Source organism: Tetrao urogallus, assembly GCF_951394365.1.
Source record: "Tetrao urogallus genome assembly, chromosome: 5".
Lineage (NCBI taxonomy): Eukaryota > Metazoa > Chordata > Aves > Galliformes > Phasianidae > Tetrao > Tetrao urogallus.
The window spans coordinates 26987145-27004956 of record NC_136818.1 but is presented as its reverse complement, the minus strand read 5'-3'; the positions used below and the strand labels follow the sequence as shown (position 1 = coordinate 27004956).

Below are 17812 nucleotides of genomic sequence, written 5' to 3'. Positions count from 1 at the left end.
AAAGCCCCCTCAAAACAAAGCACTGAAGACTGCCAGCTTCACCAGCACAAAGTGCCTGCAATGTGAGATGAAGGTCCAAATCACAGCCTTGTTCTGCAAAACCTCTCTGCCCCACTACAGCTGGGCAAGTACTCAAGTGTGGCCTCAGGCTCAGCTTGGGTGACCTCACAGACCATTCACATCAATCAAATCTACAGCATCAAGAGGCTCAGCATTTAGTGAGGGGGTTCTGCATTAGTGAATAGGGCTGGAAAAGACAGCTTCTGGCTGTCAAACACTTGATGGTTGCACCAGACAATAAGCCCTTCCCCAGGGGTGACCTGTGATCCCAAAATACAGCAAGGGCAGACACAAAGGGAAAGAGTGAGGAGACGAAGGTGAGGATGTGAAGCAGACAATGCTTGGGGTGTGTCTGCTCTATTTATGCTATGGGGTGGTAAGAGCCTCTTTCCTGAAATAACAACATCCCTTCTGCAACACAGGGGTGGAGCTTCCTTTGGAACTGCAGCAGAGCCCTGGGCATGTGGGGTCTGCAGAGAAATGCCAGGCACTGCAGGCAGGAAGGAAAAAGAGCAGAGGGAGAAGGAATGGGAGACTGGTGCCAGTCACAACAGCGACGCCAGGTAGTCTGAAAGACACACAGATCTTGGAGCTTTTCTTCAATGGTAATGGGGACAACATGCTTATATGGGGCAGCAAATCTTGCCATCTGTCCTCTGGCCAGGCAGATTCCTGGCCCTGAAGACCCACTTACTCTACAGATGATAATGTAATTTTTGGAAGCAGATGAAAAATTCCTACACTTAAAGTCCCCAGCAGATTGCAGAATTCAATCCCCAAGCATCACCATTGGACAGAAACAGCTGCTGGCAAAGGCTGCTGCTCTGATGACCAACACATGGAGATTTCTCAGCAGATGGAAGGAGCGTGAGCAGAAGCCCTGTTGTAATGCTGGTACACCCAATTGGTAAGGAGGTGCAGGAACTCAGCCCCAGCAGAGACATCGAGGGACCTGCAATGTACAGCAGGGAGGGAAAGCATCCCCACTGAAGCACAGCTCTTGCTGTACTTCGTGAGATGGAGAGAGCTCTGGAAACATGTTTTTGCCTTCGCACCATCGTAGATCCAGTTTTGGGTCAAATCAGACTGTTCACTTCAACCACAGCTAGTAAGAAAGCTAAGTGGAGGGGAAGAAAAGGTATTGCATTGCCATAAACATCAGAATTCCCATTGGGGACAGGACACGATCCTCAGAAAAGTTTTACCAAGCAATAAAATTGCCCTAAAGATGCAGCACACAAATGTGACAGTGTGTGTGTTTTGAGGAGCTGTGGGAAATTATAAAATCCTTAGCAGGGAATAATACTGAGAGAGAAAAGCACCGCACTGGAGCAGAAGAAATCTTCTTCCCCAGAAAGAAATCAGAAAACATCAGGAAGCACATTTGTATTTTAAATATTCCGTGCCTGGCTGATGGAACACATTTTACCAAAAAATGGGATTCTCCAAGATGTCAGTTGGTTTGCAACGGTAAGATGCAAGGACGAAGCCCCATGAAGGTACAGCTTCACTAGCACCCAGCATGGCAAGGAAGGACCAGCCCCTTGGCCTTGCCAAAGTCCCCCTAAGTTTACTGCTGGCTCCTTACATATTGCTTTAGAATTCCAGGGCTGCAGATGTAGAAACCGAAATCCTCCTATGTACAGGAGAAGCCCTCACAATCTTACTTTGGTCTGCTTTTCAATTTGAAATAACACCCATTCTTGCAAGGGTGCTAAAAGAAACTCCTTGCCATTTACCTGCCTGTTTCTGCTCCTTTAGTTAAGCTGCCCTTTTCCACGCTGCCCTGGATGCACTAGAAGAGGGGACTCTTCAAAAAGAAGGGCTCCTTTTGGCCCAGGCTGACTAACACTTGCAGGCACAGAAGAAGACAACTGTGCTTGATATCAAAGCACTGGAATACACCTCTGACCCTGCTGGGAAGGAGCAGGCTGCAGTAACGAAGCATAGCTTTGCTTTGCTGAATGGTGGTTCTACCCTCGCCTCCTTGCTGCAAATTTCTTTGCAATTACATCCAAAGCACTTTGTCTCCTCTGTTTGAAAGGAGACTGAATTACACCGTCAGTTCATTAGGAAATTAGTGAAACTGCATACAGTGCACCTGGTATGTGGCAAGTTTAAGTTAATAAGTGTCCTGAAGGCAGAGCATAAAGAACAGGATTACTGCTGATGTTCAAAACTCAGCAGCAAAGGTTTATCGTCTCTCTGTTAAGAACCTGATATATGGCTCCTCACAGTGTTATCTTCAATCCAATTAGTGATTAAAACATAATGGTAAATTAGATAAGAAACAAGTAACTACCACCAGTAACAACCCTGCCACAGAAGCTAAATATTTCACGGCATATGCCACGTGGACTGATCTCAGCCAGGCCATCTCAGCTGCGAATCAACCTTCATTCCAAGAAACAACCTCACTGTTTGAAATGGAAGGGGTTCTCCCAGGGGTCTGACAGGCTCTAAGTCTGCTAACTTAAGCCAAGAGCCAGCAAAAGCTTCCCTGGGAACTTAGCTGCTAGTGATCAGGAACACCAGTGCACACATATATTTGTCTGTGTGTAAAACATGAAAAACTGAGAAGTAACACAGTACGGTATTCCTGTAAGGCATGGCAAGGTGCATCTCACACACATTTGAGTGCTGCATCTCAGCTGTGCGAGGGACAGGACACTGCAGGAGGCTGATGCCAACACTGCTCTTACCTGATTTAGTTCAAGTGGGTATGGATTTAGGGCTGCTCGAACCACGAATTGGCTTAACTGGGCCACAGATACTACTTCAATTCCACAATTGTTTGTATTAAAATTAAATAAAAACAACTGAACTTACTTTGCTCTGGGTTGATGTACTAATCCTGGGATCTCTTTATTAGATTTAAGTCTTACATTTGAACTGGCACTTTTTTCCTGGAACACACAGAAAACACAACAGAGATATCATCAGCATTTATCAAGCAACAAAGCACGCAAGCATTTCTCATCAGTGTCACACTCTGCTGCTCCCTGCCACCTGTGCAACCAAACGAGAAAAGCTCACCAGAAACAAAATTGAAGGCAACACCACTGATGCTACAGCCTTGTAAGATGCAGGGCCATTGTCCTGGGTGGGAAAGTGTGAAACAATCCCTGCAGAAGCCCCTCCAGTCTGCATGGTGTGCTTGGGATAGCTGGTGGGAGGGAGCTGAGTCAAACTTGCAGCCTTCCTGCCAAGCAAATCCATCCCCATCACTTCAGTGACAATTTAGGGAATGCAAACCCAAGAATCAACGTTTCTGTGTGTGATTTTGATGGTTTTGTTTTGTCTTATTTGGTCTTTAGATGTCTGAATTACACTCGTGATATTTAAGAGAGACACTAAATCACTGAATTTTAAAAAAAGGCAGGCTGTCTAGCATTTAATATTTTAATGAATAATTCTACAAGACCCGTAAGCATCAACTGCCTCAGCAAATTTAACACTGTTTAATGCATGCCTTCTAATCCTCCCTAACAGAAAACAGTGCCTTGCATGAAAATAAAGTGAGGGAGAAAGAAGCCTCTATCCCAAGTCCTAGCAAACATCCCCCTGCCCCAGCCACAGCCTTCCTTGGATGCACTGGAAAGCCAAAGCAGCAGAACAGGACAGAACCGTTTGCTTTAAAATCATTTTATAATTGTGAGCACTACTGGTGATAGGCAGACAGCTGCACTGGATGATCCTGCACGTCTTCTCCAACCTCGGTGATCCAGTGACTCTATGATTCTAACTGTGGGTGACTGACTGACTTACCCAGGAAGAAGGAAATAGATTTTGAGTTCACTTGACTTCAATAATGCAAAGTTTACTCTTTCCCTCCTACTGCTTCTGATAATTAACACTCCTCCATTGTTTATTACTTACAGTTCTTCTACCTAACCAGAGAACATGTCACCTCCTCCATCTGCTGTTCAGCAGGAACAAACAAAAGGAGTTGGGAGGGAAATGAAAACCAACAGGGCCCCAAATCGGGTCGGTACTTCATTTTTCACTGCTATTTATGGCACTGACAGTTCATCACACTGACCAAAATAAAGGCTTTGATAGAAGCTGATATTCAAAAATAACTCCTCAGAGTATACTCAGATGGAATATTCCCCTCCATCACTTGGAAGAGAAACTGATTCATCAGAAATGAATGGTTTGGATTCTGACTTAGAGCGCAGCCAGACGACCTGGGAGCCATGAGACACACACTTGGCCTGCCCATTCACTTGGCGTTGTGCTGCCCCAGGCTCACCCACCCTGGGTTGCAGAGGCCCTCCTTCCAGTTCAGCCTCATTTTCTCTCTTTTTGAAGCATAAGAGCAGTCATTAACATTTCATAAGTTAGCACGCATCGGCAGAACCACAAGTGTTTTTAGAGTCCTAATCTGCTGCAAATAGAAATTAATACGCTAAATTCAGCCCTTAATCTAGCTCTGCTTATACAGATTATTGGAAGTAAATGCATCAAATAATGCCCCCTCACCAGCACTTCAAAAATAAACCCTCCAGGATGCTGTACTTAGACAGGGGCATTAGCTAGCTTATGGTAAAAATGCTCACAGTGGTACATTTAACTCGCCATTATTTTGCAATTAATCATTATCAAGGTAAAGCTGTCAGCAAATCAAGGTGATTTCATTTGATAGATACATAAATTACTGTTAATTCCTCCATAAAGGATGTGCCATATCACAATTTTGGGGCATTAACAGATGGCAGTGACTGCACCACCAGCTGCTATTAACACAGCAACAGCCACTACTGCCATTGTAATTAAATCTCTGTCAGCATTTCCCTTGGTGCTTCCAAAGCCATCTCCAGCAGCACTGGTACTTCAGGTATTTTCTTAAGGTGTCTACAGAAGGACAGAGGTGAGCTGCTAACAACTCAACTCCCTTCAAATTCGTGGCCACACACAGGGCTTCGTAATGCAAGGCTGAGAGCAAGATGCTCTCATAAACACCAACGTATTTAATGAAGAGACTACATTTTGTTCCATGTGTTTCTTTCCTTAACTGATGAGACAGGCCAGAAAGAAATCAATTAAAGATGCAATTAGCAATTCTGCCACCTAATGGCTGATTTTCATTAACCAGCAGTTGCATGTTGGTCTTCAATTGTTTCTCTCTAAAGTTATGGTAATTGAAAAAATATGCAACCAGACAGGGGAAAACTGAATGCCAGCAAAATGAGCCTCTTTGTATTGACGCAGCTGGAGTGTGGATGCTGCTGACACACAGAGCCCACCTTCTTCCTATCCATGCCATCACTCTTCCACAGTAAGTCTCTCAACATCAGCTGTGAGAAAAGCCAACGTTGGCTCAAACTCCGATCCCTCCCAGACGTCTGTGACTGCTGGTAGGTCACGGTGTGGGCTTTCACACAGGCTGATGGACGCATGAAAGCAGTCAGTGGGTGCTGGTGTTGCTCCGTGGCTGATGCATGCATTGCCCCAGTCCTGGGCAGCACCTTGCAATAGATATCAGGTTTGATTTCCTCAGCTAAGAAGGAAGGGCTTGCTCATGGTGCCTTCTCCCTACAAAAGATCATTCTCAATAAATCTGACACCAGAAAATAATTTTTTGAGTATGTTTGTTAAGTTCTACCCTTACATAAAAGACAGGGAGAGCTCAAAACCTGAAGATTTCAGGTTGAAATCGTAGCCATTTAAGCATGGAAAGAAGAGGGAGGCAGAAACATGTGGGCAGGTATTGTTGGAAGAAAATCAGATTCTTTGAACCTTGCCAACATCACGCACGCAGCCTGCAGAAACGCCAGGATCATAAGCCAGATTTGGCAGAAAGAAATCCTATGCTTTTATCAGTAGCTTTCTCAAACTCACTACAATCATCCTGAAACTCACTCCTCCTTGCTAGGTATAACTGAGTGGTTATTACTGTATGGACTGCAGCTCCAGAAATGCGGAATACAGAGGAGAGCACACACACACCTGCTCAATCTTGCTCAGCAAAATATGATTTAAAGTATTGATTACAAGGGCTGGAAGGATCTGCTTTTTCCTTAGATTGGCTTATTCACTGGATTAGCTTGCACATTCAGCTGAAAGTAAGATGAGTTAGAGCAGTAATTTGTAGCTGCTTTTTTAAGTGCCTTTGAAGAAGCTAAGATCAGGGGTGATTAATAGCAGAAAACCTAATGAGCCAATTATGCTCAAGTAAGGCTGCGGGATCCAAACAAATGTGAAAAATCATCCAAAAATGTAAAGTTGAGAAGAAAACAAAAAAAGAAGAAGAAGAAAAGAGCTCCATCTGGAGAAAGTCAAAGGACTTCTCCTGAATATCTAAATACAGTTCATGGATGTGGCTCTGGGCAGCCTGGTCTGCTGGTTGGTGACCCTGCACATAGCAGAGGGTTGAAACTAGATGAGCACTGTGGTCCTTTTCAACCCAGGCCATTCTATGATTCTATGATCACTGAAGAGCAGAAAAAAAAAATAAAAGAGAATTTCCGACCACTAAGGGGTTTTTAAAGGCATTAATATTTACTAGGTCTAACAGCAAGAAGTTTTTAAACCTCCCCATCAGCTTTTCAACCCCTCCTCCTTCACTGTGCACATTAGAAAGCCTTGACTACTTGGTTATGGGAATTCCAATGGATTTTTTAGAGTAACCACATACCAGGAAGGCTAAAGATGAACTGAAATACTGATGTAGGAAGAGATGGATCGAAGGCAGGAAACAAAGGCAGTTAAACAGACAAAACGACTGGTGAGAAACAGAAACGATAAATACGAGCAGCCATTTCCTTCGGAACCTCTCAGCTGAACTTTGCCATTCTATTCTTGTTTCACCCAATAAAGGTGTGGGGATTGCACATTTGAATCTTCCCATCCAGAAAAATAAAAATGATTCTATCTCCAAGCTCCTTCATGCAGATACGCTGCCAAACTTCACACTTGAAGGGGTCCCTTCCAAGAAAGTAGAAGTCGCCTGCAAAGTGCCTCTGTTCTGCAACAGGAGGATGGTGCTGCCTTGAACATCAGGGCTTCTCGGCTCTTCCATGTTTGGTGGTACTCCAGGATGGGAGGCAGATAAAGGGGAATGTCTACAATGTCTACAGCCTGCAAAAATAAGTTGAGGAATGACTCCTGTACAACTGCTCTGCAAACTATCCCTCACCGTTCTGTACAGCACATAGTTTGGGATTGCTTCAGGGCGTGAAGGATACTTGCTCACACTGAGAGATGCCCAGAAATACTGCAAGGAAAATGGAGACCTGCTCACCAATCCTCCTAATACACCCCATCTTTAATGGCTTTGGTACACCAGGATGGTTGAAAGTTTTATCTAGCAAATAAAAAATAGATGGATCGAGTTTTAAAAGACCAGACTGGCTCTGGAGGAAACTTCAAAGGATTCTAGGGCACTTGGCAACAGAAAGCACAATCAACCTTACTTTTGCTCTTTTGCAGGTATGTCAGTCTTCTGGACTGTACAGCCACCCTGGCTCAAAGTTACTGCTTTTTAAGCCTGTGTCATTAATTATTCTCTCCCTCTCAACAAGCTCTTTACAGAAATATAGTTATTTATAGTAAATGTATATATTACTCGTGCTCTCAAATTTTTCATGGAGATCTCCTGAAAGCAGTTTTCCAGCAAGTGTAGTAATGTGGAAAAAGCTGGCATTAAGCATGAAACAAGGGCATGGCATGAAGTCTGTAAAACATTTATGACCAGGAATAAACAACATAGAGCCTTAGAAGCAATCTGGTGTGTTAAGCAGCCTGTTTGCATCAGGACACATATCCATTAGTTTGTGCTCCAAGAAGGCACTTTGCTGGAATGACAAGCAGGTTATTGCTACTGCAATTTTTGCAGAGGTTCTTAGTGGGATGGGTTTGAAGAGCTTTATGTCCTTCAAAGACATGCAAGAGAAAATATCTAGAGAGCCAAATGCATCATTTCCAGGCTTTTTAAATAGGTGGATGCAAAATTTTTTCTGAGGAGAGACTGGGCTTTGCCAGCCTGCTTGCAGAATGTGCCTACACCCACCCTGAAAGATGCCTCCAACAGCACAGACAAGCACAGCATCCTGAGACCTTCCTGCACAGACAGAACCAGCCAAGACCAATGACAAACACAGCTCTGAATGCTCCCATACACTACCCCACGGGTGTCCAACCTTTTGCTTGCCTAGGCTGCTTTGAGTGAAGAGGAATTGTCTTGGGCTGCATATATGTTGGTCAGATTTATTTCCATTGAAACTGGACAGAATGAGCACAGTAGCTGCACTTGATAGGGCAAATTCCCAGCTACACAACAATGTTTTTCATCAGTCACCACCGTTAGCTATGCAGCAGTGAAGACCCTGCATGCTGTGGTTGTGAAAACCTGCACCAACAGAGGTGACCCACTGTCACTGTCACCCCTGCTGAAGAGCACCACCAACCCCCCACTGTGCCAGCATCCACTGCCTGGTCTCATAAATGTTCAGCAACCATTGATGAATGTTTATTACTCTTTCCTCAAGATATTTCTGCCCCTTGTACAACCAGAGATAAATCTAAGGCTCAACTGTAAACACAAATCTCTTCTGTGTTCGTCGCTTGCCAAGTCAGCAAGGAAGAAAAACTGAACTAATTAGAAAACATGGTGCAAATCAAGAAAAACAGTTAAACCAAACGCAAGCAGAATAAACAACAGCAAGAAGTAATCCTGACAAGTGTCATGGCAGAAAAATTACAATAGCACTACTCATCAATACAAATGTACTTGCAACGGGAAGGTTTTGAGATGCACAGCCTGCATGGCTGGTTCTCATGCATAAAGCAGCAGCATCAATACAGAAACCACCTCCATGCGCCCCTAACACACAGGCACTCCCACACCAGTTATTCCCACAACGTTTTTCCAATTCCCACAGCCTGACATCACAGGAAACACTCTGAACACATGGAGCATCGCATGCAGCAGGTGGTGTGCTGCTGCAAATGCCCACTGCTGGCCAACTGCATCTTCCACTTGCTGTGAGTCTGATGAAGGGAACAAAACCACAGCCATGTATGTTCCAAAACAGCAGGAATTCACTACAATAAGCTCTCATTCTCTGTTCAAGGTGAACATTTTTGGTAGATTGCAATCATAAATGTCATCTCTGGCACATATTTAAACGCCTGTATTTTGATCTCCTCAGTGGCTGTTTTGTTTGCATTAACTTTGAAGGCCATACAGGGCACAAGATTTAAGACCCAACAGAACAGAGCTACAGTTCTTGCTACCTGGCAATCTTCCTAAGAATGGGTAAAATTTACACTTCAAAGAACTTAATAGTGTGAATATTGTTGTTTGACACGTACTATGACATACGAGAGTACTATGGCTGTGAATGGAACCTGAACTTATGGGTTTGTACAATCTTTTCATTGCCTTGTTTTTCCACAAATAGCAGGAAGAAATATTTTTATTTCACAAAGAACACAGCAGCCTGCTCGCTTTCTGAGTTTCTAGCCCTCAGAAATGGATTTTGTATGAATTCTCCAAACAAATTTACTTGAGTGATACTGGAGAATAGATATCATATACAGCAGAATGAAAGTCAATCACAGATGGCTCAAACATGTTATAAGCTGTTTAAATCAGTAATGGAAGCTGAGTTTTTGTGCTAAGTTTACCTGGAAAAAGAGCAGATAAGTGTGTCTCCTGGGTGTTAGCAAAAAGGAGCACCAACAGAGTAAACATATTCCATCCAGGATAAATGAGAAATAGCTTGGGATACCCACAATACTGCAGATTAGAAGATATCCAAACCAATACTGGATTTAAAAAAAACTCCATTAAGATCCAATTACAGGCCTGGAAATACTGATGTCTAACAGATATTGACTGTTGTACTAGATGATCTCAGTGTTTTTTTTTCAGCCTTAATGATTCTGTGACTCAACAGTAACTGAGTGATTCTGTGCCCGATAAGCCTTTTACTGTCCCATCTGATTTTAAAGTCCATCATCTCACTTCCTGCATTACTTCTTCCCAAGGCTCACAGGTAGGTGTGGGCACAGAAAAGACTCAAAAGGAGCTCTGCCTTCTTTTGCCAGAAATTTGTACATCTTTTCTCCAGGAAAACACCATTATGAAACTCTGCAAGCTCTGTCATCTGAAAGCTTCCCAAAGTCTCAGCCAGCACAAAAGGAAGATATTTCAGAGCACTGTCTAATTGCACCACCTGAGGGCACATATCTAAACTACTTCAAGGATTTTTGTCTAATCCATTCTCCAAATCCCAGTCCTGTGGGTTTTCTCAACAGCCTGTCTTTCACTTTGTGACCCTGAAAGTTCCAATGGCTGTCCTAATAATCAACTTAAATCTTTGCCCAATGTCTTCTGGCATCTGTCTGTGGTCATGGAGGAAAGCAGACTGTCCTGCCTTTTAAAGCAACCTTTTCTGTACCAAGTGACTTGCATTTTCCTTCTGTACTTTTAGGCTAAACAAATCAATTCATTCCATCTTCCATTACAGCTTATGTTTGCTAAGCCTCCTATTCTTGTCACTCCCCTCTGGGCTCTTTCCCATCTGCCTACACCTTTCATACAAAGTTCGCTTCTCATTTTGGTCACAGCATTTAAAGCTTTACTGAAGTCAGAATGTATCACGTGTATTGCCACACCGGAGAGCAAGAGAAATTCTTGTTTTTGATGTGGCATCTAAAAACCAGTGAGGTTGACCTCCTGCATTCAGAGACTGCATTTCTCTGCAGGCAGCAGCTCTGAGACTCATAAGCAAATGGACAGAAACTGCATGCAGCTCCACCAACTATTTTTACTCTCGAAGTTAATCCCCCCCCCCCCCCCCCCCCCCCCCCCCCAGAGAGAAAGGGGAAGGAGAGGGGAGGGGAGGGGAGGGAGAGGGGAGGGAGGGAGGGAAGGGAAGGGAAGGGAAGGGAAGGGAAGGGAAGGGAAGGGAAGGGAAGGGAAGGGAAGGGAAGGGAAGGGAAGGGAAGGGAAGGAAGGGAGGGAAGGGAAGGGAAGGGAAGGGAAGGGAAGGGAAGGGAAGGGAAGGGAAGGGAAGGGAAGGGAAGGGAAGGGAAGGGAAGGGAAGGGAAGGGGCTCAGCTTTGCAAAACAGGTTAGATCATGTATTTGGGGATAAGGGCCCAACTCTTTTAAAAAGAGGCAGCGCTGGTTCAAGACTCTGGTTTGTGTGAGCCTTCTCAGGGTGTGCTTACTTTGTTACTGTGTACCGTGGTTTGCAGATGAAACATCATAAGCTTTACTACCAAATATCCAGAGTCTACATCTACACAGTGAGCATTCATATATCAGAAAACCCAAGATAAATAAATGCTCCAGAAGAAATAAACTGAGGTTGACATTTCTAATGGGTACATAAGCTGTGCAGTACATTGCTCAACATCTCTCTTAAGCCAAAGAGCTGCTAAGGGTCATCTGTCTTCCTGCCTCCACCCTTGGATTACTAAAACTAAACCAAAACAATAATGTGGTAGAAAAAGAATGGTCCTAATGTAAAATATCTGCACATTCCATGACTCACGGCCCAACCTGTCTTCCTAAAATTAACAAAAATCACATGCAACCAAAACATACATTCTTACATCATCTTCAACTTTTCTATTTTGAATCAAAATCAGTTTTCAAGTCTGCAACTTGACCTTCAGCCACTTCCAAGTTTTAACATAGTTTTCTTTTCAAGCCATGAAAGCGCAAAGGTAAGTAAAGTCCCTCTATAATTTAATAGGTTTTTTCCATCACAAGAATGTTCAGAAAACACTGTGCCATCACATTACTACCAAGAGGTGCAGTATTGCCAAACGTGAAAGCTTTCTGCCTGAATCAGAAGCACACTCCAATGCACATTCATAGGAATGGTACTTGCAAGTGGGAGAACGCAAGCGTTTAGCGCAAAAATACTGACTCATTTTTCACTGCATGTTGCAGTTTATCAATTACTTCCCTACACTTAATGAGAACTTTAATTCAAGTCATATACCACATCAATGATCCTAGCAGCAGAAACAGATTTTATTAAAGCCACCAAAAGCCCCATAATCCCTCTGCATTTTTGTAACAGGATGAGCCACATACAAGCACAGCAGCTGCAACAAGCCAGGAGAGTTCCCTGGTCACTACTGAGAACATTAATAAATAAAATCTACTTTGCAATCACAGTGAGTACACTGACGAGTATTTCTCACCTGCTCATGTCTGTGACAAAACAAAGCAGCCAAGACGGAGCTGTCGCAGCTCTCTGCGCATTGCTTATACGTGTTCAAACAGAGGCCACAGAAGGTCTTTTATTCCGTGTGATGAACTCACAACTTCTGAACAGCCCACAACGGAATGTCCCTTGGCCTTTCTCTAGGGAGGGCAGCCCTGGAAAAAGGCACGTGTTGCAAGCTGCCAGGACCGGACAAAAATTTGTACATCGGCAGCATGCTCACCTTCAACAGGCAGGCTGATCTACCCCAGCAGGAACACTGCCTGTGTGTCAGAATGGCTGGGTAAGGCGAACAAAAAAGGAAGCCAAGAAGGAAGGTGGGGAAGCAGGCAGCCCACAGCCTGCAGCCAGTACAGGATTCCCAAAGTAACCTTCACAGAGACAGGAAGGGCATGCTGCAGATGACAGAGCATGGGAGGCCCGTTTTGTGATGTTTAAACCCTGCTGAGACGTATCCGTAGTAAGAGCAGAAGGAACACACTCCTTTCAGCCTAAGGCTCCTCTGTTCAGATCTTCCAAACGAACACTGGCAGCCACACACCACCTCAAATGTGCAGCTATAAATAAGCAGGCAGCAATGCAGCACTGCCCTATTAATGGTCTAGGAGCATTAAAATCACTCGGTTACTATGAATATGCAATGCTTCAGTACTGCCAGGGCTGGCCCCTTTGCATCAGAGGGCCTCACTGCACAGCCCATAGGGAAGTGCAGGTATCAAATCCTTTGCCACTGGACTTTCATGGTCTCTCCTCCAGCCCATCCAACCACGTCCCCCTGCTTAGAGAGCACCAACTGAGCTGTGGGCGACTGCTCTGGCCTCTCACCCAGGGCTATTTCCCTCATCCGTTTACATCCAGAAGGGCACATTCACTTGTTAACTCAGTAGGTGTTCCACGAAAACAAGCTCACCACATTATCAAGGCCTATCTGGGAAGACAAGCAGCTGAGGTGATAAGGGGTGTTCTCCTAATCCTCAATTCCAGAGTTTAGTTGAAGCCCCCAAATTCCTGAAGCTTAAAGTCACTCCCCACTAATTTCAGCTTGCAGGGTGAGCAAATTTTTATCTCCACGCTCTCCCAAGGGAGCTCACGGCCATCTACCTCTTGGTACGCCCTTCTTTCATTAAGACTGCATTTTCACAGTTGGTTTACGGCCATTTTCTGAGCTCTGCTATTCAAAAGTCCAGCCACGCAGCTCTGGTACACTGCCACAGGAATAGGGCCAATCTAGCCATGCAAGGAGTCCTTCCAGCTCACGGAAATGAAATTTTACCAAGGCCAAACACACCAAGGGAGTGACACAACCAGGAACAACATTCTCTTCTGGTTCCCACCTCAGGAAAGCTGCACACCATTAGCAGAGCTGTTCCCACCTTGTCAGCCATTATTTACTTATATCTGAATGCTACTGTGAGCAAGAACAAAGATGTCTCTCTCTCTCTTTTAACAGGTTCACCGTTTTGCATTCATACCACTTCCTTCATTTTAAACACATCCGTGGAGCACCTTTGCAATTTGTGTCTTTGCACGACTACAAACAGTGCCCATGGATATGGCTGCAAAGAGGTTCCAGGAGCGAGTCCTACCTCTCAGGCACTCAATAAGTGGGACTTTCCAAATGACTTAAAAAGCAAGTTTTGAAGCGTAATTATTCTGCTGAAAGACAAAAGCATCTTTCAGATGGTTTGTTTAAAATTAATTAGTATCTAAATATCGACAAAAACATTTGAGAATGACTGCTTATTAAGCACAAAACCAGAAAACAGTGAATAACTTCAAGACAAGAAAAATAATATAATAATATAATAAATAACATGATTAAATTCTACATGCTGGACTCTGCCTCTTGTTATATTTGGTCTGAGCTATTAGCCTACTATAAAAGCCAGCCAAGAATTCTTCAAACCCTGCCAGAGCTAGAAATACTGGCCAGAAATATTTGTCATATCACAGCTCGGCTTCCAAAAAGTAAGATGCTGGACTTCCACAGCCAGGAAAATACAAGGTGCAAAGGACAATAAAAAATGGACTTGCTTAATATTGTTGGAATACATCAGATCAAATGAATCCAAGTGCTTTTAATCCTGTAGGACTGCGGCATGACAAATATACTTCATTTGGAGTCACCAGACCCCATGAGTCAAATCAGTCTGGAAGATTCGGCCACACAACTTCTGGATGCTGTTCAATTAGTATGAGGCAATGATTTCCAGTACTCAGCAACCAAGGCAGTCTTCTCCTTCAGAGAGCTAGACGGTTTTACCTTGGATTAAATTTATTGATTTTTCCACTGTGTACACAGAACAGTGCCATCAGGCAACTTCAGATGAGTTCACTGACCACAATACTAATGGAATTTGCTAATTTTTTTCAAAGCAATTTTTTTCAAATGAAATACAAAACAACTGTGCCTCACAATTATGTGTCACTGCAGCGGCAGCTTCTGAAATAAATTCATCTCCAAGAAAAATGTCTTGACAGGGACTCGTCCCTAAAAAGTTTGCCCTTTATATTCACTTACTGTAGGGTGGAGTCTCTTCAGGCACAGCTGGTCCAACTCATCTCAGTGAGCCTACCTGTTGCAGTAAGCTCTGCTCCCCAGAGAGGGGTGCTGGGAGGAATGAGCATCTCTCAGAGGCTATATGTAACTCCTCGCTGTTTTATTCAGCGCTCAGACTTTCACTAATTGTAGTCAAGGTAAGATACCACATTAGCTACAAACAAAACCTGATTTTTAATCTTAGCAGACATGCAGATGCTCAGTTTAAAAGCCACAATGGCTGCTGTGAGATCATGATTTTCACCCATCTGACCTGCAAGCTGTGACGCTCATCCATCCAAACAGCACATTTACCTACACGCAGTGAAAAAACTGCACTGAAAACTGACTCTGATTGGAATCAGAAGGAATAAAGCAAATCAAGTGTAAATACTCGATTCTGAAATAAAGGTTAAGCTGGAGTTCAATAATAATTTAAAGAAGACAAGAAAACACTTAGGCTCAGTTTTGACATCACCTAATGGTAAAGTTCACTAGTTTCACGTCTGTGCTAATTGATCAGCGTGGCTGAATTTAAGCTTTAACTAACATTGAAGCATTGTATAATGAAGGCAGTCAGTGCCCTTCATGCCACAGCAATAAAACTTGCTCCCAAAATTCACCCTTGGGCTCTCCACTATGCTTCACAATTTAAGCTTCTATTTTAGAGCAAACATCCATCCCGTGGTATTAGCATTTTTAGAGAAAACCTTTACAAGTCAAGAATGTTGTGAACAGTACTTGAAACCCACATTCCACTCATGTGCAAACTGGAACAAAGATGCTGTTAACAGTTTGCCTGCCCACCATTTTGTTAACGGTGCCCACTGCAGACCTTGCTTTGCAGCCCCCGTGCACTCTCCCTTCCTTGGCAGCCTCTCACTACTCTCCCATTACTTCATTCCAGACAATCTTTTTCTTGCATGAGAGAACGAGCTTGAATTGAGCGCAGAATAATGATTCAGTATCTCCCACCCCAGTGTTAAGTTCCTCTAAACTCAATTAATCACAGGAACCTCTGGCAGCTCACAATTTGCCAGCAAGATACACCACAGTAATAAGTGATTTCACATTCTGCTTTTGAAGACAAGCTATTAAATTCACATACTGTACTACTTTAATCAAGAATAGTTAATTAAGCTGTTCCCTTGATACAATTTTTTAATCATTCTGCACCAACCATACATCACTTTTATAGAACTCAGACTGTGGCCATGATGCATGTTTGCAATCTGTCTTTCCAAATTAATCTGTCAGCATTTGTAAACTCAGAGCAGATCCAATACGTTCTGTCTCTCCAGTAGCTGAGCCAGAAGTTCAGGGAGACCGAGGACTGGATGGGGAGTGATGCTGGAGCAGTGCTTTGCAACGGGGTTTCACTGAAAAGCTGAATGACAAATCCCACTGCAGATCTTCACCCAGCACGATAGCAAGGTCTTCATTATTATTTTAGTGCTTTGTATTTGCATACCTTTTATTTCCTTAAGTTAACTCATCTTTATGGTCTATGCCGTTATCATAAAACCAAGTCCAACAACTGCACATAGTAATGATCAACACACATAATCCAGGATTCGTAAGTAGAGGCCATAAAACCAGGGGGATCTATAGTGCCAGATCAACAAAATATTAACAATACGACAAGAATCTAAAGTCTACATTTATAACAACGATTTTCTATTGCATTATCTGAGCTCAAGGGCAGGCTAATGCAATGCTTTCTAGGAAAAAACTTCACACACAGAGGCCACGGGAACTAGATTTGAATCCTTTCTGTTTTAAAGCACTCACAGAAGTAGGATATGAAAAAAAATGGCGTCACTGTTTGGCTATGTGACTTAATGATAAAAAAAAGTAAAGAGTTCCATAAAGTAAATAAGAGAACAAAATAAACCTGGTCCAGTTTTCCGAACTGGCACAGGGATCCCCAGTAGGGAACCCTCTGATACTGTGCTAATGCGAGAACTGCTAAACTGTGAGAATCTGCTAAACATTTGTCCCAGGAAAACAGGGAGCACAGAAGACAGAGAAGACATGGAGAAGACATGTTCTCCCATCCGGCCTTTCATAACTGCACACCAAGTCACACCAAGCCTTTCACATGCCTACTTCAACATTTTTACATAAGATTTTTTAACGGCCAACAAATGAGGCTGACGTAAATTCAGGTATTTTCACTCTCACACTACTTCATGGATTCTATTTATAAAGCTCTGCATCCTTCCTTCTCTGTGGAAATGTCACCACGGTATTAATAACGTTCAGATTTAGAAGGTGCACAACTCAAAGCTCAGAGGCAGGAGCCTCACAGAGCAATAATGTAACATGGGACCTGCTGGATCCATCGAGACTCCATCAATCTCCCCCTATACTTGCAGACAAAAAGAACTAAGATCCCTTATTATTTAAATGAAGATAAGAAAACAATCCACGCCATGTTTTATTTAACTGAGCAAACAAGTGCAGCCAGAAGAACAGCTTCCAAAAGACAACCAAGCCCATGAGGCATAAGTGAATCTACTCACTTAAGCCTTTGAATGGGCTGGCAGGGCATGGGCCTTTCATGTGTTTTTCCCATTTAACATTCAGGTTTGTTTAGATAAACTCATAGATGTGTTTATTTACATATAAAGATAGAAAGATATATTTGGGGATTTAAAGTAGAGGAAAAATCTTTTACAGTAATCATTAACTGAAAACATACTGAACTTTAACTAAAGAAACATGTTCTAACACTGAGAAACTTTTGTTATTAATCCTTGCCTTAGATCATTTCAGAAGGAGTTACAAGCCTAATTAGCATTAGCTGAGAAATTGCTCATGTCCTGAATTCCTGAAGCGAGGCACCCACCGCAGACACCTGCATGCCCACTGCCCCACAGCCAGTAGGGCTCAGCCCTGGCTCACTGCACCGAGTCCCAGAACACTTCTCAGCATTGTAGCTCGCTGCAGACGCAAGCTTCCCTCCAAACTCCATGTCTGTAACACGGATTAAAACAACAATTGCTAAAATCTCTCTC

The 17812-nt window shown here is 43.3% G+C and overlaps 1 protein-coding gene across 1 annotated transcript in view; it reads right to left on the bottom strand.

Moving 5' to 3' along the window:
• The window catches only part of LOC306946610 (uncharacterized protein C1orf21), a gene marked incomplete at both ends in the record, with an annotated part of 51367 nt that overhangs the window by 4145 nt on the left and 29410 nt on the right, over positions 1 to 17812 (bottom strand). Inside the window, one exon of the mRNA XM_079535684.1 lies at positions 2890 to 2966. Within this exon, the coding sequence (XP_079391810.1) occupies positions 2890 to 2966 (77 nt within the window). The remainder of the gene's footprint in view (positions 1 to 2889; positions 2967 to 17812) is intronic.